Source organism: Gobio gobio (genome assembly GCF_949357685.1).
Source record: "Gobio gobio genome assembly, chromosome: 12".
NCBI lineage: Eukaryota > Metazoa > Chordata > Actinopteri > Cypriniformes > Gobionidae > Gobio > Gobio gobio.
Window position 1 is genome coordinate 12,670,154 of NC_137105.1, and position 26,518 is coordinate 12,696,671.

The 26,518-nt window shown below is 37.5% G+C and overlaps 2 protein-coding genes across 8 annotated transcripts in view; one reads left to right on the forward strand and one right to left on the reverse strand.

Moving 5' to 3' along the window:
* The first annotated feature begins 6,960 nt into the window (after positions 1-6,960).
* clu (clusterin) lies at positions 6,961-16,668 on the forward strand. Of its 2 annotated transcripts, XR_013817622.1 has the most exons (10): positions 6,961-7,321; positions 10,354-10,469; positions 10,568-10,716; positions 12,105-12,275; positions 12,360-12,777; positions 13,908-14,048; positions 14,186-14,412; positions 14,496-14,671; positions 14,754-15,053; positions 15,144-15,368. XR_013817622.1 is itself a non-coding variant. In XM_079831107.1 (9 exons), the coding sequence occupies exons 2-9, from the start codon at positions 10,382-10,384 to the stop codon at positions 14,764-14,766; spliced, it is 1,383 nt and encodes a 460-aa protein (XP_079687233.1). In that variant the 5' UTR covers positions 6,961-7,321; positions 10,354-10,381; the 3' UTR covers positions 14,767-16,668. The 2 variants fall into 2 exon arrangements, 1 of the variants encoding a protein (XP_079687233.1); XM_079831107.1 differs by having other exon boundaries at positions 14,754-16,668.
* A 738-nt stretch (positions 16,669-17,406) lies between these two features.
* Positions 17,407-26,518, reverse strand: part of reps1 (RALBP1 associated Eps domain containing 1) — a 34,193-nt gene continuing 25,081 nt past the window's right edge. For 4 of the 6 annotated variants that reach the window (XM_079831103.1, XM_079831101.1, XM_079831102.1 and 1 more), the window contains 11 exons: positions 25,901-25,981; positions 25,411-25,498; positions 23,609-23,707; positions 23,449-23,521; positions 23,241-23,371; positions 23,070-23,137; positions 22,805-22,978; positions 20,374-20,463; positions 20,145-20,293; positions 19,549-19,654; positions 17,407-19,456 (listed from right to left, as the gene is read on the reverse strand). In XM_079831103.1, the coding sequence (XP_079687229.1) occupies positions 19,388-19,456; positions 19,549-19,654; positions 20,145-20,293; positions 20,374-20,463; positions 22,805-22,978; positions 23,070-23,137; positions 23,241-23,371; positions 23,449-23,521; positions 23,609-23,707; positions 25,411-25,498; positions 25,901-25,981 (1,128 nt within the window). In that variant the 3' untranslated portion in view covers positions 17,407-19,387. The remainder of the gene's footprint in view (positions 19,457-19,548; positions 19,655-20,144; positions 20,294-20,373; positions 20,464-22,804; positions 22,979-23,069; positions 23,138-23,240; positions 23,372-23,448; positions 23,522-23,608; positions 23,708-25,410; positions 25,499-25,900; positions 25,982-26,518) is intronic. The other 2 variants (XM_079831105.1, XM_079831106.1) reach the window with 1 other exon arrangement.

Genomic DNA, 26,518 nt, shown 5'->3' on the forward strand with positions numbered 1-26,518 from the left:
CTATTAAATTAATAAACCATTAATAATTTTTGTGATATTGTGAATAAAAATATATTATTTTCAATAAAAGAAGTTATTGATGATTTCCATTTATCTTGATTGTACGTCTGTTTTTTCCATTATAATTTAGAGTTTTTGATATAATAATGAGCAATTAATTTAAATACTTCAAACCTGAACCTGCGACCCCTTAAAAGTTTGAGGCCATCTGGTTAAAACCCACTGTGTTAAAGGAATAATTCTGTTATTTCTTACCATCATGTCATTTCAAACTCTCATAACTTTCTTTTTTCCACATTAAAGACGTTTTACCATGAAAATATAATATGGTGCCATAAAATTATTACAAAAATCATCCAAATGCCATACTTGTTGCATGGAGCCGGTTTGATATTAATGATGCTAAACTCCAAACTTTATGTGTCCCGATCATAACATGCCAGGTTTGAATATACGGAAGCTTGAATGTAATTTGACAGATTTATTTGTCTGTTCCTTACACAAACTATTGTAAGTCTTCAGAATATTTGGAATATAGCGCATAACACATATGGGCCACTTTTTGTTTATTGATTTTGACAGTTGTGTCTAAAAATTCATTTCTATATAAAAGAGCAGCATGAACATTCTTCAAAACCTATTGTTCCACAGAAGAAACAAAGTTTTGCAACAAATGAGGGCCACTATTATTAACTAACTATTATTTGGGGTGAACTATTGTTTTAAGACCTTATGTTTGTAGTTTGTAATTATTTGATCTGAAAAACAACAAGCAACTCGTTGCAGAATGTGATTCTATTTGGACATCAATGCCTTTGGAAGCACATGAATTTGACCTCTTTTGCCATACTGTCATTCTCCTTCCACAAGAGACACACATATCTTTGGTGGCTTCTGTTTCTGATTAAGCATGTGGGATTTATGCTGACTGTTAGTATATACAGTATATATATATATATATATATATATATATATATATATATATATATATATATATATATATATATATATATATATATATATATATATATATATATATATATATATAAATGATTAAAACCATCTAAAAATCATTAATCATGTAATAGCCAAGGGTCAAGAAATGTCAATCATGGCCTCAAATGCAATGACATTACATAATTATACAGTTACCATGTTATCACGTGAGAAAGGTCACATTAGGACAGGACTTCTGTGTCCAATATGGATGTTTTGCAATCACAGATTCCATTCATAGAGCTGGGATTTGGGAAAAAGAAGATGATATAAGGTTTCTGTTCATCCTGCTTATGTGTTCATAACAAAAACAAGCTCTCTATTGCTCCACCTCAAGATGAGCTCTCCCATTTGTCTATTATTGTTCTTCCATGATCACCTAAGAGAAGAAGAAAAACAAGTTGAAAAAAGAGAAAGAAACCTGAGGAACAAGTGCTGTCTGACAAGAGTAACCTTCATACCATGGGACTTGTAAAACAAAAAAATCATGGTAATATCATGGAAGCGTGCCTGAAAAACAATGCTAATACCATAGTACTTGTTTTATAGTGTTCCTTTTAGCCATTACACTCACTTACAGTTTGTGTTATGCACTTCCTAATCCATTATTCTCACAAAAACAGCTCTATAAATAAAGAACTCGGCTGAGTTGAATTAATCAAGAGTTTGATGTTTCTCATTTAAATTGTGTGCAAGCTCTCGCTTGGATGGCGTTCATAGTTCACAATATAGTTTCATTGTTAATATGTGTGCAGATGTGGAAGCAAATGTGCTTTTAATAAATAAACTGATTGAGATTGATTAGTGTTAACTGAGGAAAGAACAATGACATGCTGAGAGCCAGTATGAAACGGCATCTAATCATGTTGTGCAGTTGTAACGGTTTATCAAATTTTCGAGCTGTTGGATTAAAAAACAAATAAAAAACAACTTCTCTTTAAGTGAATGAGTGGTTTAGCAGATGATCTGCTGTTAATTGCACCAGTGTACCTCCATATGCGGTGAAGCAGTGTTAGCATGCATCAAATTACTCCAAAACCACCAGCTTTGATCCGCTTGCCAAGACTGTAAATAATGCCAGCAAATAGAACAGTGTTTAATAGACTAGCACAAAACCATCTGGCGCTTAATATGCTTTCAAACAGATTCAGATCACTTCAGAATATGTAAACAAAATGTTGCACCGCTGTTCTATTCTGGGGAAGAATACTAAATATAGAAAAATGTTTTTCTATAATGTCTCTCTTCAACTGTTATGCATATTTATAAAGATAATATTGTCATTTATTTGATAGGGAGCAGCCTTTCTGCGTATGACCCCAGCTGTGCTTTCATTCCAAGCCTCTCTGCCTTTCATATGAGTTACTGCCACCCAGAGGACAAAACTAATGTTACTTTAAGAAAAAGTTCACCCAAAAATAAAAATTGTCATTAATCAAATTATATAAAAAGGTACACTGTGGCTGCATCCAAAAACCTAGGCAGCTGAATTGTTGCCTCAGGCAATGACTTGTAAGGGAACATTTGCGCACGAAGGCAGCTCACAAAACTGATTTCGGACAGACTTCTGAGGCAGCATAACAGTTTAATGATCTACAGCCAAATAGCGCAAGCTTTGGCGGTAACTAAGCAAATATTTAATTACTACAGTAGTAATGTCTCGCTATAAATGACATCAGAAGTGGAAAATGTTGGTCAAAAACATACATTTAAACCGACCAACAACCGCAACTTTCAGACGCCATCTTTTTTTTTCTAGCTCAACTGTCACTGAATGGAACGCATAGGATTGTGGGATATCATAGGCAGCGAAGGATACCTTCAAAAGCTATCAGATGAAGGTCTCTCAGGAGGCAGGAACTGAAGCTAACATTGGATTCGGACGTGCCTCGATGTCTTTCTACCTTGAAATGTGTCCTCCGAAGGCAGCATTTTCCAGTTTTCGGACGCAGGTTATGTAACTTATGGCCCCCTAGCATTGTTAGATTGTTTTGGTTGTGCTTCGGCTCAGCGTGACTGTGCGGATGAATATGGTTATTAATGATGATTAACTTTATTGTCCCCAGGGGGAAATGCTCTTGTTTAACACACACAACATAACCAACATAATACAGGAAAGAAAAAACAGCTAAGATAACACTCAGCGATGTCTGTTATTAAGGTATGTGATGGCTGAGGGAATCAGGCTTCTTTCAAAGTGAGCCCTCCTGCACCTCAGAGCCCTGTACCTGTGCCCTGAAGCAAGTGGGGCTAGATACTCATTAAGTGGATACGTGGAGTCCTGTTCTATTGAAAACAATGTGTGTAATAGCTCTGTTATTAAGTTCTGTGAGGTTGAGTGTTGGAAGACCTATAATTTAAGCAGCAATACACCTTTGTGAGTTTGGTCCTGCTTTTAACAGAAAGCATATTGAAAAAACAGATAGAACAACAATAGAATTGGCTAAATTATGTTTTGATAAAGCAGCAATAATAATAGAGTTATCCTACTGCTAATACTACATTCACTAGTCTTAAGAGATATAACCAGTTTAGATGGAAAGGATCTCAAGCTGACTAGTTGAAGACGTTACTCTATACCCATTAATAGACAGTACATCCTTGAAGTGAAATGACCTTTCACAATAGAAAATGCTTTGCGATGAACTCCATTAGAGAGCTACAATTATCCATTCAATAAAATACCGCTTGTTGCTTTTACATTTCAAACCCCTCAGTTCTCACTAGGGCTGCCACTAACGATTATTTTTATCTCGATTAATCTATTGACTAATTTATTACAATAATTTTCAACAATTTTACTTAAAAACATTTAATTTAACTTGCAACATTGGCCTTCAGTAGTGTACTATAAAAAAGTATAAATGTAAACAAGCCCTTGACAAAATGTAAAACTAAGAGTAAAAATGTAACAAGGTACAAATTTGTAAACCAACATAACAAAAAAAGAGAATATCAGCAAATACTTTTTATATAGAATAGTGTTGTCACGATACCAAAATTATGACTTCGATACAATACCAGACTAAAATACCTCAATACCGATACTGAATGGATACCATGGCAAAAAACTGTAAAAGTAATTGAATAATATGACAGAACTTACTATTCATTGTTTTATCATTGTTTTAGGGTTAAAAACCCCCCTAAACTCACTTAGCCGGCATGTTCCTGCCCTGCTTCACACAGAATATTAGGTCTGGCCCTTTAAGAGCTGCACGGACGAAATTCATTGTAACACCCGATTTCTCATTCAATTCTGTATACGTTCACTAAAGACATAACCGACTGCGTTTACCCGATTACTCGCCAGGACGTGCATTTTTACATATTTTTGACCATTCAAACCCAATAATCCGCAAAAATGGCGTCCTGATCTGTCTGAGTGAAAGACGGCTGTGCGCGCTTCAGGTCAGAGTCCGGCAGCACGCGCGGGCACGTCCCGGGATAAGAAATACTGCTCTTAGAGTCCTGTAATTTACCGGTACTAATACAATTTCATATCGTACCCAACTTACCCAGTCGACTAAAAATATTGACGTCGACTAATTAACAGCGTCGACACAGTCGATTGTATCGACCAATCGCGACAGGCCTAGTTCTCACCATCTCCAAAAAGCCAAGCCAATGTTGATTCTCGTTTTATTACGAGCTCTGTCTTGTTCTCCTTTCCAGTAGACTAGCGTTTTTTCTTTTCGTTTAGCGTCCACACCAGACTGTAAAAAAGAGGTCCATATCAGCAGATGACATCATTCTGTTTATTCTAAGTGCATGCTTGTCTTCCACTTTAAATGCTCGAGATCGTTATAACAGGATGGATTCTGATTGGCTGTCAATGTTTTTATCGTTCATCAGCTGGAAAAAATCGTTCTGAAAGTGATTCCAACAATACCATTTCTCTGTGCCATTAGTTATAGCGGTGGTGTGAAATTGAACTCTGCTATATTGAGAACGATATTTAGAACTATATCTTTATCGTTATCTATAGTTATCATCTTTGGTGTGCCACTCTCACGCCACACCTGCGTCAAAGAAACGGCAGCAACTTCTGTCTCTCGCTCTCGTTCTCTTTTTTTTTTTTATATGACGAGACAACCAAGGGCGAGTGACGCAAGTATGCAGTTTCCCGCGAAAACCATCCTGACAGGTCTAAAATATAAACACTTATAATCGGCTTACCATAGTGAATCATGGTAAGACAGAAACATGTTTTGGGAGAAGGATTGAAGATGTATTTACTCATCATCATTTACATCTGGTTAATTTTGGACAAAAAATATTTATGCCTTCATAGTGTAGCCTACCTTTAAAAACTTCACATTTGAAAATGGAGTAAACAAAATGTTCTGGCAAATGCAACGTGCCAATAGATATGAAACCCCTGATCGCATTTAAAATGCCAAGAAAAAGGGTGGAACGTTTCATACTTTACAGCGTGCTGCGAGTGATATTGACAGAGGAGGACCACTCACTGGTATTGTTTATGAGGTGAGATCTCCATTTGAGAGGACAGGGGTCAAAGAACGCTATCACGTCATATTTGCTGGATGTAAATGAAATATGCATGTTCTGTTGCAACTAAGAAAATGGAGCCACATAATAAAAACCGCAAGGTATTTATGCAAGTCAATGTACAAGACCCATGACATTTAAGGTATTTCCCCCTCAAATACTTAGTCATTTATTTGATTTTTGCATTTTCTGAAATAAGTGATTGCAACTTACCAGTGCTAAACACTCCGCCATGATGAGAGTGTTGAGGTTCGTTGCCAGGGCGTTGCTATGCAGTTACTCGGCAGTCGCTCACTGTTCCAAGTCAAAACAGCCCTGGACCTTCTTCAGTGTTAGTGTCTGTCAACTTTGATTGTTTAGAAAAGTAATAACACACCCTTCTTCAACAAGCCACATGATTTGTGCAGGGTGACTTAAAGGGATAGTTCACCCAAAAATTAAAATTCTGTCATCATTCACTCACCCTCAGGTTGTTCCAAACCGGTATGAATTTATTTATTCTGCTGAGCACAAAATACATTTAGAAGAATATGGGTAACCAAACCAGTTGATCTGTTTAGTTACAGACGTTCTTTAAAATATCGTCTTTTGTGTTCACCAAAAGAAAGAAATTCATACAGGTTTATAACAACCTGAGGGTGAGTGAATGATGACAGAATTTTCATTTTTGGGTGAACTATGCCTTTAAGTACTGAAGGTTAATACTTATGGTTATGTATTTGAGCAAACCTGTAACCATAAGTATAAGCAATAATAATATTGATGCTTGCCTTAGCAAACCTCATTAATTATAGAGTAATTTTGAGTGTAGGAGTACAACAGACCGTGTACTGTATATAAATTTAACTGGAATGACCTGACAACATTTTACAGATGCATGACATCATAAAGAGGGAGTTTTTGTCTGGCTGGGTTGACTGTTTGTGCAGATGTCCTGTGGCCGTGGGGGAAAGTATGGGGTTAAATGTGCTTAACCTTTCACCTTTGCTTACATTTCAGAACATTATGAGCTGTGCTTTCCTAATACTTAGGTTCTTCTGGCTTTGTCACAAAAAGCTAAATGAACTCTAAGACTAGGGGACGAAAGCTACCTGACAAGCCATGACGTGATGTGGACTGAAACGCCACTTTCCATCCACAGCAGGAGAGATTTACTGTGGTAGTGGCCCAATTTGAATGTGTAATATGCAATAAGTAATGACGTGTTTTGGTCCAAGCACACATAATAATCTCTTACAAAATAACATGTTTATGTCTGTTATGACTGTGAGCATTATACGTCTCAGTATAAATCTTTCCAGAAGGTCTTGCAGGTTTCACTGACATTTTTGCCTTTTCTTTTATTACAGTTTTCTCGCATATTACAGCGAGTAGTTACATAACCGTGGAAGTGGCGCACAAAATGTGTACACCTACTTCCACATGATTCACCGGATTATTCTCTGCACCGCTAGAGCAGATGTTATGCGGGTCACGTTAAGGTGATCCACCACTAAAAGTTGGAACTGTGTGACAGTGATGAATTATCCACATACTGTCTTTGCCGGTAAATTCTAGAAGGCTTTTTCCCGTAAACCCCATGTTCAGTCTTTGCTTCTAACAAGCACAATGAGATGAACAAAACAGTGCAATATTGCCCACTTCTGGTCAGGGAGAGCTGCTGCTGTTACGAATAATACTTTCTGGAACAATCCAAAGCCACAGCCATTCTCATCCCGTGAATCACGTCGTCAACATCACCCAGCCTCCCAGTATATAAACAAATCGGAGGCGGCGCAGTCCATCTGCAAGGAAGAAAAAGCATCACAGCAGGGTGAGTACAGAGAGCACCTTAAAAGTATGTTGACATTGTGTTAATATAATTATTAAAGATATTATATAATATATATATATGCAAGCCATTATTTAGATTCAGATTACCGTGATACATTTATGGTGTTTAATGTACTATAATTGCATTGTAATACTACATTTATGCATTACCCAACAACTGAACAATAACCCACTGCTGCAAAGATTCTGTTTGTACAGTTTTACTTTGCATGAGATAACACAATATATAATTTATGCTGTTTATGAATTACAATGCACCCTCCTGTAGTTAATGTCATCCAAAAAAGTCTATCTGGGCTGTTTGGCTGAATCGCGTGTGTGCCTTCCCTAGGCGAATTTGTATTGATTTTTTTTTTTTATTGCAGAGAGGAATTTGTCTCGCAGCCCAAAGCTTATGCGGGAACTAATCTAAGGTCAAGTGCATTCAGAATGCATACTGTGCACTAGCAAGATAACATTAAACAAAGCAAACCTCCTCACTCAGAACAAGCCATCTGTGTGATACACTTTGTCTTATAAACATGCCAGAGATGTATAATCTCATTCCAAAACAAATAACACAAGATTAAGCACAAGGACAAGATTAATTCAAACAAAGGAAATAAGAAGATGCAATGAAAACAAAATTTTTTAGGGACCTCGCTGTTACAGAACAGCACATTTCCATTTGACTTAAGATTTGTTTCCATTCATTGGCTCTTCCTGTTAACATTTGTGCATGTGTTTTTTTTTTTTTTTTAATGTAACTAGGTTCCTGGCTTTAACTTGGCTGAGTTGGGGTTTCTATGTACACGTACCCAGAGTAAAACAATGAAACTTATCCCCTTGACTGAGTCAAAGCTTTTATGATGTTTGCTTAGACTCCGGTGTGAATTACAAATCCAGCTGCAGCTGTCGAGGACAACTGGCCTGTCTTGTGGTTTAGAAATGTCCAGCATAATTAAAAGTGCAGCGTTTTGAAAAGGGCAACTTGCACGGAATCGCACACATTTCTGCAAACTCACAAAACTGGGATTAAGTTTCGTCTGAACAACCGTTTTGAAAGCTTTAGTGAAGGGGATTTGCTTTCAAATCCATGTAATCACGGAAAGGAACATATAAATGCTCAAAGGTTCGCATGTTTGGTACACTTCCACTGATTGTTGTGTTCTTCAAATCCTTTTGGTTTGATACTGGTTGAGGGGATAGTACACCCAAACACGAGTCGTCATTTACACAAACCTGACTTACTTTCAGGATGCATATTTTGAAGAATGTTTCTGATTTTGCGCATACAATGAAAGACAGTGGGGTACAAACTTAGCCTGGATGCCAGCTGAATTTAGCCCCGCCCACAACATTTGAGGTCGGGAAGTTCGGTCTGGACTTGATCTGTTGTGGAGCAACTATGCTCGAACCAGAGCGGTTCGGACCAATCAAATTGTCAGGGCGGGCTTTATACAATGATGGACAGATAATCAATTGTATACGAATGGGTGAATTTACTGGAAAAAATTTACTGGAGTAGATGCCATTTACATTAAGTACAGATATACCACCTTGTTTGCTAAATGTCTGGTTGGGCAAGACAAAATTAAGGAAATCACCATATCATTGAGAGTGGCAATAATGTAGGGGTAAGACGCATGGCATCAAGTTGATGCAAATCGACCCAAGGTTCGAATCCGCCTTTTGCCGAACTCACTCTACTCCCTTTTCCCATCACATATCAGATCAGAAAGGCATTTATTTTCAATAAAAATGTTAGAAAAGTGGAAATTAAGCATCTAACATATGTTTAATAATAAGTGTTTATTGGTTAGGGGTAGGTGAACAGACTGAATTAGACTGGGTCCAATATCATTGGTCGTAAAAAGTGGGTGGGTCTTGTCCCATGGTTCCGACGCCCATGAGTATAGGTAATACTCCACGTCGCCAAAGAGTGCTTGGGCTGAATTTGTTTACTAAACTGAGAACTTGTTGCATTCACCTTTACTATTTCTCTCAACAATTATAATTGTGTTGGTACGTACTCTGTGTATCTTAAATTCTTTTTTAAAACACCGGTAAAGATCGTTTACACTCATCTTCTTCTTCTACTTCTTCCAGCGTGCGTGCAGTTGAGTTCTGTTGACAACTATGCGTTGCTCAACACACGTCACTTACTCCGTTGCTCTGATTGGTTGTAGGTCTATCCAATTGAGTGCAGAGGCATTTTCTTTCCTGGTTCGGTTGAAACACGCCCCATAATCACAGCCCAATGGCGCAGTATCAGACTCATATTCTGACTAGCATAGGGTGACCAACCATATTTTGATTACCGAAAACCAGGACACTCAGCCCGGCAATGAGATACTCAAATGATACTCGTAGTTTACTCAAAGATGCCTTATTCATTTCAATATATTTAAAGTATGCCCCCTCTGTATGGATAGAAATTTGTTATGTTAGGGACATTTGGTCACCCTAGACTAGCATCTGAGAATGACGACGTCAGGCTAGTACAAACTAACATTAGACCCCCATTTACTTTCACTGTACAGACAAAACACTGATTTTTTTTCCCGAAATATCTTCATTAGTGTTCCACAGAGGACAGAAATGTATTCAGTTTGGAATGACATGAGTGTGAGTAAATGATGAAATAATTTTTTATTTTTGGGTAAACTATCCTTTTCACATGTTGTAGCTGAACTAGTGTCTTAAGGGAAAAAAACATTTTTGACAATGACGTTATATAGCCAATACAGAATATAAGGCGCAGTAAATCTGTTTGGCCCTCTGCTCAGAAACATCAAGGTTGCAGAAAGACAAAGTCACTGACACTATTAGTTCCCGACCTAGACCTATAAATAGATACACTGCTACAATAGATTCATTGCCCACACAGTCTGTAGGAGAGTGTCTCCCACAAAATGCATTATTTTGCAATTGGTCATGGTCATAAACTTGCTGAGTCACTTTCACCACAATGTCATTGAAAAAAAAAAAAAGGTTCACTATTGAGTGACCCACTATTTCCTCTGTTCACAGCTTCTGAAATCAGGACATAAGCCGAAAGATGAAGGTCTCCTGGTCTCTGCTGGGGCTTTCTCTGCTCTACCTATCCACAGAGTGTCTGATACCCCCAACTAAAGAGGAGCTCAATCGTAAGTGTGTGTGCGTTTTAGATAAAGAAAAACAAACGTGCAGACAACGTTGTGAACAACCACATAACAGTAATATATCCATTATTGCTTTTTGGCAGAGATTTCACTGCTTGGTGAAAAGTACCTGGATAAGCAGATTGAAAATGCCATCACTGGGGTGAAGGAGATGAAGACTGTGATGGAGCATTCAGGAGAGGATCACAAAAGGTTCCTGTCTGAGCTGGAGAAAACCAAGCAAGAGAAAGAGGTCAGCCAAACTAAACTCTTAGGCCTATACTCATTTAGAAAATATTTCATGTTCTGAACAAGCACAAACAATTCTATAAAATATCAAATAAAAAAGTAGTTTACCGTAGCTAATGTGAAATATTGAACAAAATATACAGCATTTATTAATCTTGGTTAAATTAAACTTACATTTCTACCATTCCAAGTTGTATAAACTAATAATTATTAGTAACAATGAACAATAGTAGTGCATTTATAATTAAAAATGTTAATTATTAATGCATTTTAACTACTGTTCATTATACAACTTGAACTATTAATTTATTATGAATGAACAATAGTATATTCATAAAATACCATTAACCTAGATCAATAAAAACTGAGACAAATTATGTTGATTAAATACATAATCTACATATAGTAATACATTAATATTTCAAGTTGTATACTAAACATTAGGTCATTTATGATTAACGAACAATAGTAGGCCTATATACTTAACATTAACATAGATTAATAAATGCTGAGAAAAATTATATAGATTGGATACATAATCTACATATATTAATACTATTAATATTTCAAATTGAATAAATTAACATTAGGTAATTTGTAATTAACAATGAACAATAGAATATTTATGAATTAATATTAACCTAGATTAATAGACACTAAGAAAAATGATATACAGTATATTAAAATGCATAACCTATATACATTAATGCATTGCTAACATGCCAAGTTGTATAAATTATCATTAGCTAATTTATTTTGAGCAGATATGAACGGATATATTTATTAATAAATTAACATTAAAGGATTAGTTCACTTCAGAATAAAAATGTCCTGATAATCCACTCATCTCCACATCATCCAAGATGTTCATGTCTTTCTTTCTTCAGTCGAAAAGAAATTAAGATTTTTGAGGAAAACATTCCAGGATTTTTCTCCATATGGTGGACTTCAATGGGGTACAACGGGTTGAAGATCCAAATTCCAGTTTCAATGCAGCTTCAAAGGGCTCGACACGGTCCCAGATGATCCCCGTTATCAAGCGAAACGATCAGTCATTTCCTAAAAAAATATAAAAATGTATATACTTTTTAACCACAAATGCTCTTCTTGCTCTGATCTGCGATGCGCCACGCATTAAAGGTCGTTTCGCTAGAAAAGACCCTTATTTCTCATCTGGGATCGTGTCAAGTCCTTTGAAGATGCATTGAAACAGCAATTTGGACCTTCAAACCGTTGTACCCCACTGAAGTCCACTATATGGAGAAAAAGCAAACCTTATTGTAAAGTGTACTTAAGTCACACTTGAAAATGTTTGAATGTCATTACATAAGTGTCCAAATATTTTCTGGGGGGCCTACCTTTTATTTTGTCTTGTGCTATTTCATCAAAAAGACCGCTCTGAAGATGGCTAAGGAGATGGAGGAGAAGCTAAGTGATGAACAGAGCGTGTGTAATGAAACCATGCAGGCTCTGTGGGAGGAGTGCAAGCCCTGCTTGAGGAAAACCTGTGTTAAGTATTACTCACGCACCTGCAGCAGTGGAGCCGGCCTGGTGGGACGACAGGTGATACGTCTGCACAAACATCCCTGCAATAATCCTGAACTCATTCTGGTGTTAGCAACCATCCCTCTCTTTGTCTGTCTTTAGCTGGAGGAGGTTTTGAACAGAACCTCTCCCATCTCCATTTGGATAAATGGGCAGAACATTGAGACCCTGGTGGACGAGGACCAGCAGCAGACCAGGCGCTTCCAGGACCTGGAGGAACGGTACACAGAGGTTGCCGATGGAGTAGACAACATCTTCATGGACAGCATGAAGGTGTTTGATCACATGCATTCCTTCCACCAGCCCGGTTTCTTCCCCAGTCCATTCCGTATGCCCAGCATGTTCAGCAGACAGGATGCAACGGGCGGCCGGGCCGCTCGTATCTACAGGTCCCCCATGCATGACACAGAGTTCCACAGCTTCCACAGCATGTTCCGCCCCATGATGGAGATGGCAAGAAACATGTTCGAGTCATTCGGGCCCTCCTACATGGGAAGCGATGCGGATTTCCCCACAGAAGGTATATTTCAGAATCAACAAGTCTCGATGTAACAATATGTATAATGTTAAAAGTCACACTTAACGAGGTAGAAATATTTATCATAATTTACACACCCTCATGCCATTCCTAAACTGTATCGCTGTGTCCGAAATGAAAAACTTCCTTACTATATAGTATGCCAACAGAGTATTATGTCTGAATACATAGTATTCAAGATTCTGAAGTGTGCATTCAATAGACACTTTACTTTCCCATGAGGCCATGGGAGAGGAGTTGTGAATGGCTGTGAAGCAACACAACTGATGTCGTAGATCACATGACAATAACAACATGCCAGATGCCACAGTTTGTTTGAATTTCATTCATACTACACACATTCATACTGTATAGAACATACATTTCACAAAGTACGTTTCAAAATGTATTATCTAATATACAGTTTATGATTTTGTATGCAGACTCTGTCTGCGGAACACAAAAGATGATATTCTGAAGAATGTTATAACCAAACAGATTCAATTCCCATTGACTTCCATTGGTTTTTGTTCAATGGAAGTCAAAGGGAACTGAAACAATTTAGTAACCAACATTCTTCAAAATATTTTATTTTGTGTTTTATTTTAAGTGTTATTTTAATAGGCTGCTTCAACATTGTGAAAAGTGTACGTTTTAGGTCGACGCATATAGCAGAGAATAGACTGGGCACACGACTGTTACTTATGTGACTTGCTTGATGTTAAAAGGGGTTATTAAACGCAATAACTTGCGAAAAACAATTTGCAGTCTCGCGCTGTCTGACACACACACCGAAACGTGCGCACAAGCCTCCTCCCTGAATCTATTCGCACTAACACAGTAAGCCCCGCCTTCTTTGATTTGATTGGCCATCTCACCATCTCACTCATTCTGAGGCAGACCAACTTAAAAATGTAACATTTTACTTTTGTCATCCTAGCAACAATCAGAGAGGTGTGTAATGGAGTAAAGCAGAGCAGCATCAACAATATCAAATATTGGCCAATTTGGTCATTTCCAATTATTCGGGGGGACTTGTCTTCGATAGTATAAAATAGTGTTTAATGCTAATTCGTTTACTTACAGACTGCTTATACTCCAGATGCATTTAATTTGTACACCTGTATTCACAGATGGAAGAGTAAACGAGGATGTTATTATAACTAAACCATATGGAAATGATAAGATGACCTGCAGGGAAATTCGCCGCAATTCAGCTGGCTGCATTAAACTAAAGGATGAGTGTGAGAAATGTAAAGAGATCCAGCATATTGGTAAGTGCAATATTAAAATGCCTTTATTTTATGTTATTTTATCCAACATGGAACTTATCAATATCCCAAATTGGGACCAAGATATTGTCAGAGAGGTCCCTGTTATTTAACAATTAGAGCGTTGTTCTCTTCCTCAGACTGTTCTGGAAAGAGGCCCCTGGAAAGCCCCCTGAAGGAGGAGCTGGAGAAGGCCCTCGCCAGGGCTGAGAGATTCACACACGAGTACAACAACCTTCTAAAGAGATTCGAAGAGGAGATGTTTAACACCTCTAGTGTGCTGGACCTGTTCAACAAGCAATTCGGTTGGGTGTCCTCTCTAGCGAACCACACCAAAAATGAGGAAGGCTTCTTTAAAATACAGGCAGTATGTCCTAATTATGTGATTCAGAACAACTGTAAGCTCTTTCACTAGGCAGATCACTCAGTTCGCCAACGTTTTATGTGCAGGTGATGTCAAAAGGCTCAGATAATGCAGAGAATCCAGCTGACACTAAAGTGTCAGCCAGACTGTTCGACGGGCCAGATATGAGCTTCACAGTGCCAGGAGACATTCCCTGGAGCGACCCAAAATTCTCTGAGGTGGTGGCACAGGAGGCTTTGGATCGTTACAAACAGAACACTGTGTGAGTCTTTACACCATTTTGGTTTATTCTAAATCTTATATAAATACATAATTATCAAAATCACCAATGCTTTCTTCTCCAGGGTGACAAACTAAACGCTTTGGAGGGCGGGTACTTCCAGTGAAGAAGATATTCTCTTTTCTCTGAAAAGCACTTGAGAAGATCCTTATGAATTAGAGCTATATTGACAAATGTTGTACTCATGTAGCTGGATTTCTGCTGTCTATCATTATTCCTGCTGTCTCTTCATATGTAACTTTCAGAGACCCTACAGAGATTGTATAGAATAAGTGCTTACGAAAAACATAATCAGCTGTACATTGATGAATATCAATAAAACACACAAAATTCCAGGTTTCTTCATCTCTTAAGGAACTAAAAGGTGGCGTAAAATAAATAACAATAGCACACTTCACACTGCATTTCTATAGGAGTAAAAAGTCTTCTATAACCTTCATTCACTTTCCTCCAGTGCTGGAACTTCTAACCTCCATCCAAACAGCAGAAGCCAATGAAACCTTTAAAACAAGGCTGAAGACACATCTCTTCTGAGAGGACTTCATTCAGTGCCTTATGATTAATTGTAATTAAAACAAAATATGTTAACACTACTTAAAGCCTTTATGTATAATGTGTTATAAAAAAGTATTTATAATGTGTGCTATAATGCATATCTTTTCATAAATAATTTTAACCCAATTTAAAATGGATTACAATATTTTAGATTCCTGGTTATATCTGAAATTGGTTGTTTGTCGTATGTTTTAATGCACTGTACTTCACTCAAAAAATAATTTGTTGAATTTACTTAAAGCTGCATCAAGTGGTTCCACACAACTATATCAAATCATTTTTACAAATAACAATTTAGTTATATGAACAAAAGAAAGGCAAGTAAAGCTGACAAAATTTCTTTAAGTAAATACAAACCATTTGAATTTGTCACGGTTACATAATATTTATATGTGCAGTTTTCTTAGCAATGTTATGTTAAATTTATAAAAGTTTATTATGTTAGGTGAACACAATTGTTAAAAAATGTCAATAAATGATCTATTCATCATTACAATTCAAAAATAACTTAATTGAGAACAGGAAGTCCATCCAATAAATCAGTGTATGAGTGGCCACAGCCTAAACACATGGCACCACTCTTCTGCATAATGGTAACCACAAAATTACAGAAACTCCTCTAAATGTCCAACATAACTGCACATAACACTAACATAAACTAACAACATCTTTCCCTTTACTGAAAAACATAAAATAACGCTTTAATCCCTAAATTTACTTTCCTAATGCAGTCCCTTGCAAAGCATGCTGGGAACTACAGATCCACTGCCCAGTATGTTCGTTTCACTCAGCAATGTTAAGTTGACTGAACAAACACTTATTAAGTAAAGCTGACAATACTAATTTTTAGAAGAAATAACTCAGTAAATCTAAGTAAATTTAGTTACATGAGTTTTTTAAGTAACGTGAACAAGGATGATTTAAATGCAACTAACAACAGTGAAAGTTCATTTTTTTGAGTGTTTCTAAAGGTGTAACGACCTATGTATACAATTATTCATAAGGTCATAAAATGCATCATAAGGAGGATCATTAAAAGGCACAATTAATGCATTAAAAATATTTGTATAATGCATTATACATAAAGGCTGTAAATAATGTGTTACCAAAAATATTTATGCACTGTCCTGCATTTACACTCTGGATCTAATTTTTGTATGATAGCATAACTTCTTATTATCATTCAACTTCAACCTCATCTAAATTAATATGTTAATTTAAAGAATAATACTCTCAGCTAAATTAACATCACTGATATATCATTTCAATATTAAACAAGCAAAATCAGATGAGCATGACTGCTATTCTATACATTTGTATCCTAAAACATTTAGGTTTAAAATGGATATAAATATGGTTTCAGACCATTGTATTTGCACTTGTCCAATAAAATCAGAGGACTGGAATGTAATCTGACCAACAGCATGACTGCGAGTAACGTATTACTTTAAGGATGAGTTACTTACATTTTAGACTATGTTTTTACCATTACTATGGTTTTGCTCCACCCAAAAAGAAAAACGGGTTTCGGTGCAACACGAACAGTAGCATTTTTGAATGAATCAATGATTGAATTGAATGATTCAATGACTCGCTCATGGGCCACATCCGAAATCGCATACTTTCCTACTATATAGTAGGTAAAAAACAGTATGTGACAAAAGAAGCATGTCTGAATTCACAGTAAAAAGTACCTGGATGACCTATTTCTTCCGGCGAGATTCTGAAGTGTGCATAGAGCATACAATGCACATTTTACTATCCCATGAGGCCATGGGAGTGGATTTATGAATGTAGTACGTCCAGATAACATTCATATACACATTACACACACACTCATACTATACAGAATAGAGGTCATGAAGTAATTACTTATTCAAAATAAGTACCTACTCAAGAGAGTATGCGATTATGGATGCAGACACAGTCACCCATTTCATTCTTAAATGACCCAGTGGTTTTGAACGAATCGACTGAGCGAACAAATTAATGACCCACTCATGAAGAAAGTCAGCCGTGATGCAATGAGTCACTGAATAATCTTCACCACTAAAGCACAGCTTGCCGGTCTTTCTTGAGAGAACAGAAAAGTGGAGCAATGCAGTGTAATGCCCCCGTGACAATGGACTACTGGAAAACAGTTGGAGTGCTTGACAAAAAAGGAAATTATTAAAATATTGTGCCATTTTTATTTTGTGTAAAAATCACACAGCTGCTAGTTCATTCTGCAGAGACACATCCATGCAGTTAAACATTTATGATCCCACAGCCATTATAAGCAATTAAATAGAATATTTGCTGTTAGTCAGCAATTAATGCAAATTTACATATGGAGATCAAAAGGTGTGTATCATACAATATACAACATACCCCTGATACAGTAAATCAGCCTGAACAGCAGGGAGAAAAGGCTCACCTTGATTTAACATGGGGGGGGGGGGGGGGGGGGGGGGGGGTACATTACTGTGAAAACCTGCACACCAGGAAGTAAGGCTTTAAGGATGAGTAAAAGAAAAGACGAACATCAGTCAAAACAAACGAATGAATGAGAGACATGGTGCAAGTCTATGTAACAACACAAACGTCACACTAGTTCAGACGTTACAGATACAAATCAAGTGGTTCATCGTTAAGAGCCGTTTTATACAAAATGAGATCTTGAACGACATGCAAAAACAGTGACGGGAAAAGACAAATGAAAGCCGTAGGGGAGAAAGTGCAGTCATTGTTTCAGGTCTCACAATTACGTACTAATGATGTCACAGAGTTTATGAAGCAGATGATGTACCGTATGAGGTACAGCCAACATTTGAGACTGAGAGAGGAACATCTGCCATCCCGGGGTGAAAGACTGTACAAGGTCAAACGGGCCGTTTTGTTACACCACAACAGAGTGTGTAAAGAAAAGGAAAGAAAGCAGTCTTTGATGCCATTCATTTTGTAACTGTTGTCCTCAAACTCTCTCTCGTGCACATGAAACAAACAAGCACAATGTGCCGTCCACTGGTATGGCAAGGAAGAAATATTAAAGAGTCAGTTCATCCGAAAATAATTCATCTGTCATTTGCTCAAACCCACACGAGTTTCCTTCATCCGTGCCTCAAAAAAGCAGCCTTAAAGCATCAGCATATTTCACTTGTGCATTATATTTCAAATTTACTGAAGCCATAAAATAGATTTTGTTTTAGGAACAGACAAAAATGCAAGTTATTTGTCAATCTCTTTGGTGTTTTGTCTGATTTGTGAACAAGTGATTAATTTGATTTTGTTTGAATCCTTTTAATGATTCAGTTGATCCAGATAAAACAAATTAATCGTTCACAAATTTGACTGATCCAGTTCAACGCAATGATTCAGTCACTCCAGTTAACTGGAGCAGAAAATAAGCTTCTGTTCCTTGCAAAAAGCAATCATATGACGACAAAACATTTTAAATATAGCACACAAGTACCTTGGACCACTTTCTTTTGTATTTGTTGAGCTTGACAGACCAAGTGCTCATTTACTTTCGTCTTTTGGAAAAATTCCAGCCAAGACATGCTTCAAAAAAAGTCATACAGGGTTGTAATGACATACATTTTTGGATGAACTATCCCTTTAATAAATGCCTGTCAGAATCAGTTTCCCGAAGCATACATCTGAAAAAATATGATCTCCCAAAAAAATCAGTTCTCCCCTCTTTAAGACCAGTGCATGGCCTCGCATGATTGTCTGAGCACACACGGGTGCCCTAACATGGAAGAACATGACAAGCTGCCCCGAGACTCTGGAGAACAGGAGGGGAAGAGGCTCCTTCATGTTAACCAGAATTACAGCCTCTTGCCGGCCATGACGTCAGGCTCTTGCCTCACACACTAAACATATTCTGCAATATCTGGGGTATTACATATTCAACCACTCAGACTTTCTGTTTCATCAAAGTGCCATAACGGATAATAATCCTGGACCCCATTCCTCTGAATGGCTGTGTGAGACAGAACAATCTGGAGGAAGCAGCAATTTTGTCTTTTCCCACACAGTCAGCAGAGGAGTGGAGGCGGGTGAAATGGACATCCTGCCAGAGGATCCAACAGACCACTTTAAAAAAAGAAAAAGGGGGTAATCACTCTTTCATACACACATTCAAGCACAATTTCACTCCGGTTACAAATGCGAAAAAGGTCTAAGCTGTTCCAGTTGCACTTCAAGAGATATTCTTTCTTCTAGCAGGTCCTAAGAAGACAAAATTTGGGAAAGATCGTCACACTTTTGAAGAGCTTGTCTTATAAAACTGATGGTCACATTCAACAGACGTCCAACAATACCTTCAACTGTTGCTGTAATTCACTGTTGAGTCTGGCTAAAACTGTATTTGTTTCTTTGTTTCTTCTAATGGAAGCCTGGATGGCCTTTTTATCTTTACCGATAGACCTGTTTTCAAACAGAACATGCAGAGGGAAGCACACATTAGAATACAAGAAAACTTTGCATCCAAAAGTTGTATTAGTTGTTGTAAAAATATTGCCACAAATAAAGGGATAGTTCACCCAAAAATTTAAATTCTGTCTTCATTTACACACCCTCAAGTTGTTCCAAACCTGTATGAGTTTCTTTGTTCTGCCTGACACAAAAGAAGATATTTTGAAGAATGTTGGGAATCAGGCAGATAGAGCAACTATTGACTACCATAGTATTTTTTCGCCTACTATGGTAGTCAATGGTTGCTCTATCTGCCTGGTTCCCAACATTATTCAAAATATCTTCTTTTTTGTTCAGCAAAACAAATAAACTCATACAGGTTTGGAACAACTTAAGGGTGAGTAAATGATGACAAAATTTAAATTTTTGGGTGAACTATCCATTTAATCAAACAAATAACATATTCAGTTTTCTCTCCTGGTGGATTGACAGTTGAGCTTACCGTGGAATTGAGGGCTGGGTTGCTAGAACAGTGGCTATGACATTAGACTTTTGCGGAAGGTCCTCCACATCTGGTCTGAGCTCATCTTCTGATTTCAGTCTTCGACGGACAGGTTTGGGAGGTGGGGCCAATGGAGTGGATACTTTGGCCTATGGATAACATACATTGAGGTATTATAATGCCGAAGTAATATGCAATATTAAAGACAGGTTGGAAGAGACTGGCTTACAGAGTTGACAGTGGTTGCATTTCGTTCTTCTGCCTGAACATCGTTCTTTGCTGTTCTCATTGTCCCGGCAGCTTCTGCACATCTTTCTGCCTGTATTTACACATATACATAATACATAAACTACGGTTCAAAAGTTTGAAGTCAGTAAGATATTAGTATTAATACTTTTATTCAGGAAGGATGCATTAAATAGAAAAAAAGTGACAGAAAATACTTTTTTTCTATTCATCAAAAAATCCTGAAAAATATGAACATTTTCCACAAAAAGAAAAGACAAAATAGAAGAAAAGATTTTAGAAAACACAACAGTTTTCAACATTGACGATAATAAGAAATGTTTCACCAAAACAGCATATATTAGAATGATTTCTGAAGGATCATGTGACACTGAAGACTCAGCTTTGCCATCACAGGAATTAATTGATGGCTAAACTTTACTGATGGTTTATTGCATCATTTTTCACGCCCAAAAAATCACCGTAAGAGTTGAACAAACCTAGCAGAAGTGCGCATTAACGTCTCGTTCACAAACTCTCTCTCTCTCTCTGTTGTATTATCATTAACACACAGCAAATTATACAAAACACTCATATAACTAACATGAAACAAACATATACAGACGGTATGCCTTTTCGAGGGTGCTAATAAAACTTTGTATCTGAAAACAACTTAAACTGCTAGCTATCTCTTTCACTACCCGTAGACTGTAATACCCATCAAAATAGGAGTCCTCCTTAGTAAGACAGATAATGTAGACCTTAAACATCTAAACTCACAGAAATATCAAAAATATATCCTAAAACAAATTAGACGATAAATCACAATAAAGTCTGAGACACAGAAGGACCACCTCTCGTCGAGAAGCATTCAAGTTGGACTTAAATATATAAAATATTTTGTAATAAATATGGTGGGAGATAAATTCAGAAGCGATGGTTTACAGATCTCAATGCAAGCGGGAGAAGCCTCCTTACGGTCGCCACGATCACAGATGATAACATCCAGGATCAACACTGTTCATTTACCGCAGGGTAAAATAAAATTAATTGCATTTAACCAGTTTAATATGGAGAGGCACTGAAATGTAGACCTTCGTTTATGTGTTTTTGACCTACACTGTTAACGTTACATGACGTGAGAACAGTTCGTTATTTCGGTTTGTATGTTAGCAGGGACTCACTAACTTTAATCGTAACTTAATGAGAGTATGACAACCAGAAAATCCTCTCAGGATACCTGGAATCAGTGTTACAGTACCCCAGACCAGAGTCCTGCACGGGTGCGGGTACGGTGACCCGCGAATATTGCTGAAACGGGTGAAAAACATCCTAACTGTGTCGGATACGGGTGCAGGTCGGACAAGGGAGAAACACGGGTTTAAACACGGATTTTAAACAGTCACGTGCAAACGAATATATATAAAAATATATGCATATTTTTAGGAACACATCTACAAAAATATGCCTTGCCTGTATTTCAAGTTAAAATAATTTCAAATCCATATCAGTTTATTTGCGGCCGCACGCGCGCCCGCGCCCTCCCAGGAGAATGACAACCGCGCCTGCACTGCAATCGTCGAGATGGATCCTGATGAGTTGAAGAAAAGATAGCCACAAATGTGGAACTTCATCGCTGAGGAAGCACGCAAATAACTGTGGTAACAAACCAAGCACAGTCCTATCGAACAGTATTTTTCAAAAGGGGACAGAACTGAATGTGCCATCGTAGAGATGATAAGGACACATAACCATGTTTGACAGCTTCGGCTGAAGTTGTCCTTGTGTTAATTGTCGTGTACTAACTTCAGTATGCTGGCAATAAACATTTTTGTAAATGTGTCTATAATATTATGCTAAACTGAGGTGCGGGTCAGGTGTCAGTTCTATTTTAAGCGGGTCGGGTGCGGATTTTAATAAGTGCTGTTGTCGAAAAACGGGTCGGATGCGGTTTTAAGCACTGCGGGTATGGGCGGTGCGGATTTACAAAATAGGACCCGTGCAGGACTCTGCCCCAGACACATGATGAGAGCTTCAGATTTTCCAATGTTTCTCTATGGCGCGGAAACCTAAAGATATCCGAGTCCCGGTCTCAGCGCAACTGATACTCAACTGCAATTGGCTCATCTGCATTCGAGGGGCGGGGTTTACAGATAGGTCAATTATATTTTAAAATATATATTTTTTAAATTGTAATAATGTTTTGCAATATTACTGTTTTAACTGTATTTCTGATCAAATTAATGCAGTGTGAGAATAAGATACTTCTTTCAAAAACATGTAAAAAAAAATGTTTTAAGTGTATATGTTTCTTTATAAGAAATGTAACGTTACTTGTTTAATACATGTTCATATTTTTTGCAAACAATTCTGATTATTTTACACAGAAAAAGTTTATAATTAGTCATTAACGTAATATATGGTTCCATTTGTACCTGTCCACTATCAGATGGTTTCTCTCCATCATCGGCCGGCTGGTCCACAGCAAAAACCTGGAACTGGCTGAAGTCAGCAAAGTTGGGCTGCTCTGGCATCTGCTGGGGTGATGTGCTGGTATGTGCTGGAAGACCATCTCCCTCCACCGAACGGTGACCATGTGGCACTGATGTCTGGGAATTTGAGAATTTTTTTAAGAAAGCATAATAGATATCAAATTGTCTGAAAGCAGTTTATACAGCATCGCTAACCCTTGGGCTGTACCTGTGTGGGCAGTGGTCTGGGAGGCACTGCGGGGGGAAAGGCCACTACACCTGGCTGCTGCGAACCTGCTGGAGAAGTAATTACAAAAGACAACTTCAGCTTTTACTAACGGTGCACCAAAAAAAACAGGAAGCTGTGAGTTACTTGATAACAGTTTGTGTGCATGTATACCTGCAGGGACAGCAGCAAAGTTTCTGTTCATGTCTAGGGAGGAGGACCGTGAGTGAGAGGCGTGGGGGCGGGGAGGAGGTGGGGGCGGAGCCACAACTTTCAGTCCTTCCGGAGAGGTGCCAGAGTGAGACCTGTAATAGTATGAGCTGTTAGTACTTTTTGGCTGGCAATGAAACTGAATTTGGTGCCACAGCAAGAAGTAAAGTACCTTTGTCTGTTCACACCACTGGAAATGGGCTCTTGATCAGATGTAAATGAATCTGAGCTGCTATAGCCATCTCCTGTAAGATGTAGGGGTAATGGCTTTAAATATATTACAGGAGATGATTTCCTGACAGCCAATTAAGTGCTTGAATAGATGTACATACCAACAGTGGTACCAGGAAACTTAATATTTGCTGCTAGCTTGGTCTCGTCAGAAAGTTCTGGTGGTTTCGCCATTAACGGACTAGTTGGATGTGTGTGATCTGTAAAAATAAGAGTAAATAATTAAATTTGTTTAATAACTAAATTATTATTGTTTTTAAAGCAATTAACTTTACTCAGGAAGGATACAAAAGTGATGGTAGATATTTGCGTTGCTTTAAAAGATTTTTTAAAATGTGTCACGGTTTAAAAAAATATTAAGTAACAACTGTTTCGTGCTGATTAATATATTGATTATTGTGGAAGATAGACTACTTTTTAAGAGATATTTAGACAGCAAATTACAAATTCTAAGATTGAACTCAACACACTTAAAGACCGTTTCCATCAGATTTTAGTTTTTGACAGTCAGAGAGGAGCAAACCTAACAACTGAGACAGTCCACTACACAACACGCAATGATTGGTGAGTCACGGCGGGACATTCTGCCGATCTCAACTGTGCGAGATATTGTACCAAAATAAACAGGCAGCTGCTGCTACTTTTTTGCAGAGCAATTTTGTGCAGGAGAAAAAATGGAAAATCCCTGCCGACAAAACATAACTTGAATAAAATATTTTTTTCAATAAGTCCTGTTTCTCTTTCACGTTTTCTTTTTGCCTTTATCGCCTATAGACACATTTCATTATGTATTCCTTGAATAATTACATTAAAAACAACATTTCTAGTGCTGTTTTTTTTATTATAGACTCTTTTTTTAAATCAGGAATTAAAAACTAATTTGTTCATTCAGAGAAAAACCTCTGGGTTATTTTTAGGTTTCGATTCCAGAGTTACCTGTTACAACAAAATATAAAATACTGCTTTATTTATTCAGTCACAAAGAGGAAAACAGAGGTCATTTAAAATGTTATTTGTAGATTTTAGTTTTAAATGTTATCAGTCTACAGTAAATGTACAACGCTCCCAATGCTATTTAACGGAACTGCCAACACTGAAAACTCAGAACTTTTGACAGAGGAGCTGTGGAGATCTTCAAGGAACTGTATATCCTCATCATATTTCCTCAAATATATTAGATATAATTGTAAGTGTATATGTAAAATTATTTTATTTACAAATGTCATTTTTGTTTGTTTTATTCGTTCGATTATTTAAATGAATACATATTTAGAAACAAGTGTAGTTATATAGCCTACATATACAAAAAAAAAAATGCTTCTGTTGAACTTTTATTAGGCTCCAGGCCGAAATAAAAGGACAGCTACTTAATATTGTTTTTAAAATGAGAGAAATCACTGCTTATTCTGAATTTTTACAGAATGCAGTTTAGATTTTTCAGTCTGCAGAACAAAAATAATAGCCAAAAAACAATTAACTTGCCATCTTAACTTGCGTCGCCAATCGCAAATATTAAACATGTTTAATAAAAATCTTTGTGAGGATGACTGGAAACAGCTGGTTCTTAAATTCTAAGACTAGAACCTTTAGACACCACACACTACATGACTTTAAACACTGACTGTAAACACCGACTGAATGCAACTGGAACAAACTCGGTCCGTTTGAGCATGATCAGTCGCTGTGGATGGTTGCCAGAGCGTTGCTATGCGGTTGCTTGTTCAGGTAAAAAAAACAAAAAAACAATCCTAAGCTTCTGCGATATGAAAAAATATGGCTTTTGGTTCTTTCTTCAATGCAGATGTTTAATCCGCTAGGTGAAAATTCATTCTAAACCTCTAACCCAAAGTATAAGCAATAGCAGTAGTGAATTGTAAAAAAAAAAACGCATTAATGGACGCACCACTTCCAGTTCTCTTGAGCTCCATCTCTTGCATGTGGATCTTGCTGGGTGTCATACGAATGGGCACAGGGTGGACTATTGCTGTATCCTAAAAAGAAACAAGCACATCTGCTGCTGTCGTAAAACTACAATTGTGTTCCACTTAAACTTAATGAAGATTTATCATCCCAGTTGTAAAGAAGAACAACGAATAGTTAAGAACCTGGCACTGAGTAACTAAACAATCATTGTATCACATCAAAAGACTTCAAGAACAACACCCTCAAAGGACAGCCAGCCAAAGTCATCACTTGGATTACATGATACAGTATGAAAGAAAGAGCATGAAAGAATTATCTGTAAGCTCAGCAAGCAAAAAAAAACGAATCATTTGATGATGGCACTGTGGCTGTGAATTAATCCTGAGGACATGCGCTCTCAGAGAGAATTTACAGAGTACTGGGTTAATGAATATCATTAATCATGAAAGAGCACTGAGTGATTGACTTACAGGGTCAGCTGGTGCAATGTTAGAATCAAATTGGGTCAGAGTTTGTGAGCTTGAGGAGCGTTCGCTAAAAGTCTCCCACTGCTGGAGAGACAGAGCAGAGACATGTCAGCAAGGTGGAGCTACTCCACTCCTCACACAAGCAAACAGAGACCATAATACAACAACAGTGTGTGCCCTCCTCGCCCTCTGACTGTTAGGAGAAACCCGTGATTTGTCCTGCATTGTACGGTAGCATACTCTCTTGTGTCAACAGAGGAACAATTGTTTTCTTAATGGCCTTATAGGCTGGTAGGAAGAATGGCACATTTCATTTCCTTATTACAATGATCAGAAAAAGGTAGCCGTCATCAAAAGAAACCCCCCAATAATTATATCCAGTAGATCAAAACATTACTGACCTGTTTAGAGGTGAAGTGTGTCATTTCTACACCACTTGCATTGGCAAATTGAATTCCAAAACAAATTACTATTCAAACAGGCTTTCTGAACACTCCTCCCATCTGGCACTGGTCAGCCAAACAGACCAGTGAGGATGCTCAAAAAATTGAAAGCCCCACAGAATTACACTTTCTTTTAGAAATCAACCTATAAATGTCTTGCAGTTACGTAGCACCTATT

What these genes read in the sequence shown, in the direction of transcription:
- clu (XM_079831107.1), top strand. Translation starts at nt 10,382, where the DNA reads ATGAAGGTCTCCTGGTCTCTGCTGGGGCTTTCTCTGCTCTACCTATCC. An exon ending in AACTAAAGAGGAGCTCAATC is followed by an intron (nt 10,470 to 10,567) that starts GTAAGTGTGTGT and finishes GCTTTTTGGCAG; the next exon opens with AGATTTCACTGCTTGGTGAA. An exon ending in TAAAGAGATCCAGCATATTG is followed by an intron (nt 14,049 to 14,185) that starts GTAAGTGCAATA and finishes TCTCTTCCTCAG; the next exon opens with ACTGTTCTGGAAAGAGGCCC.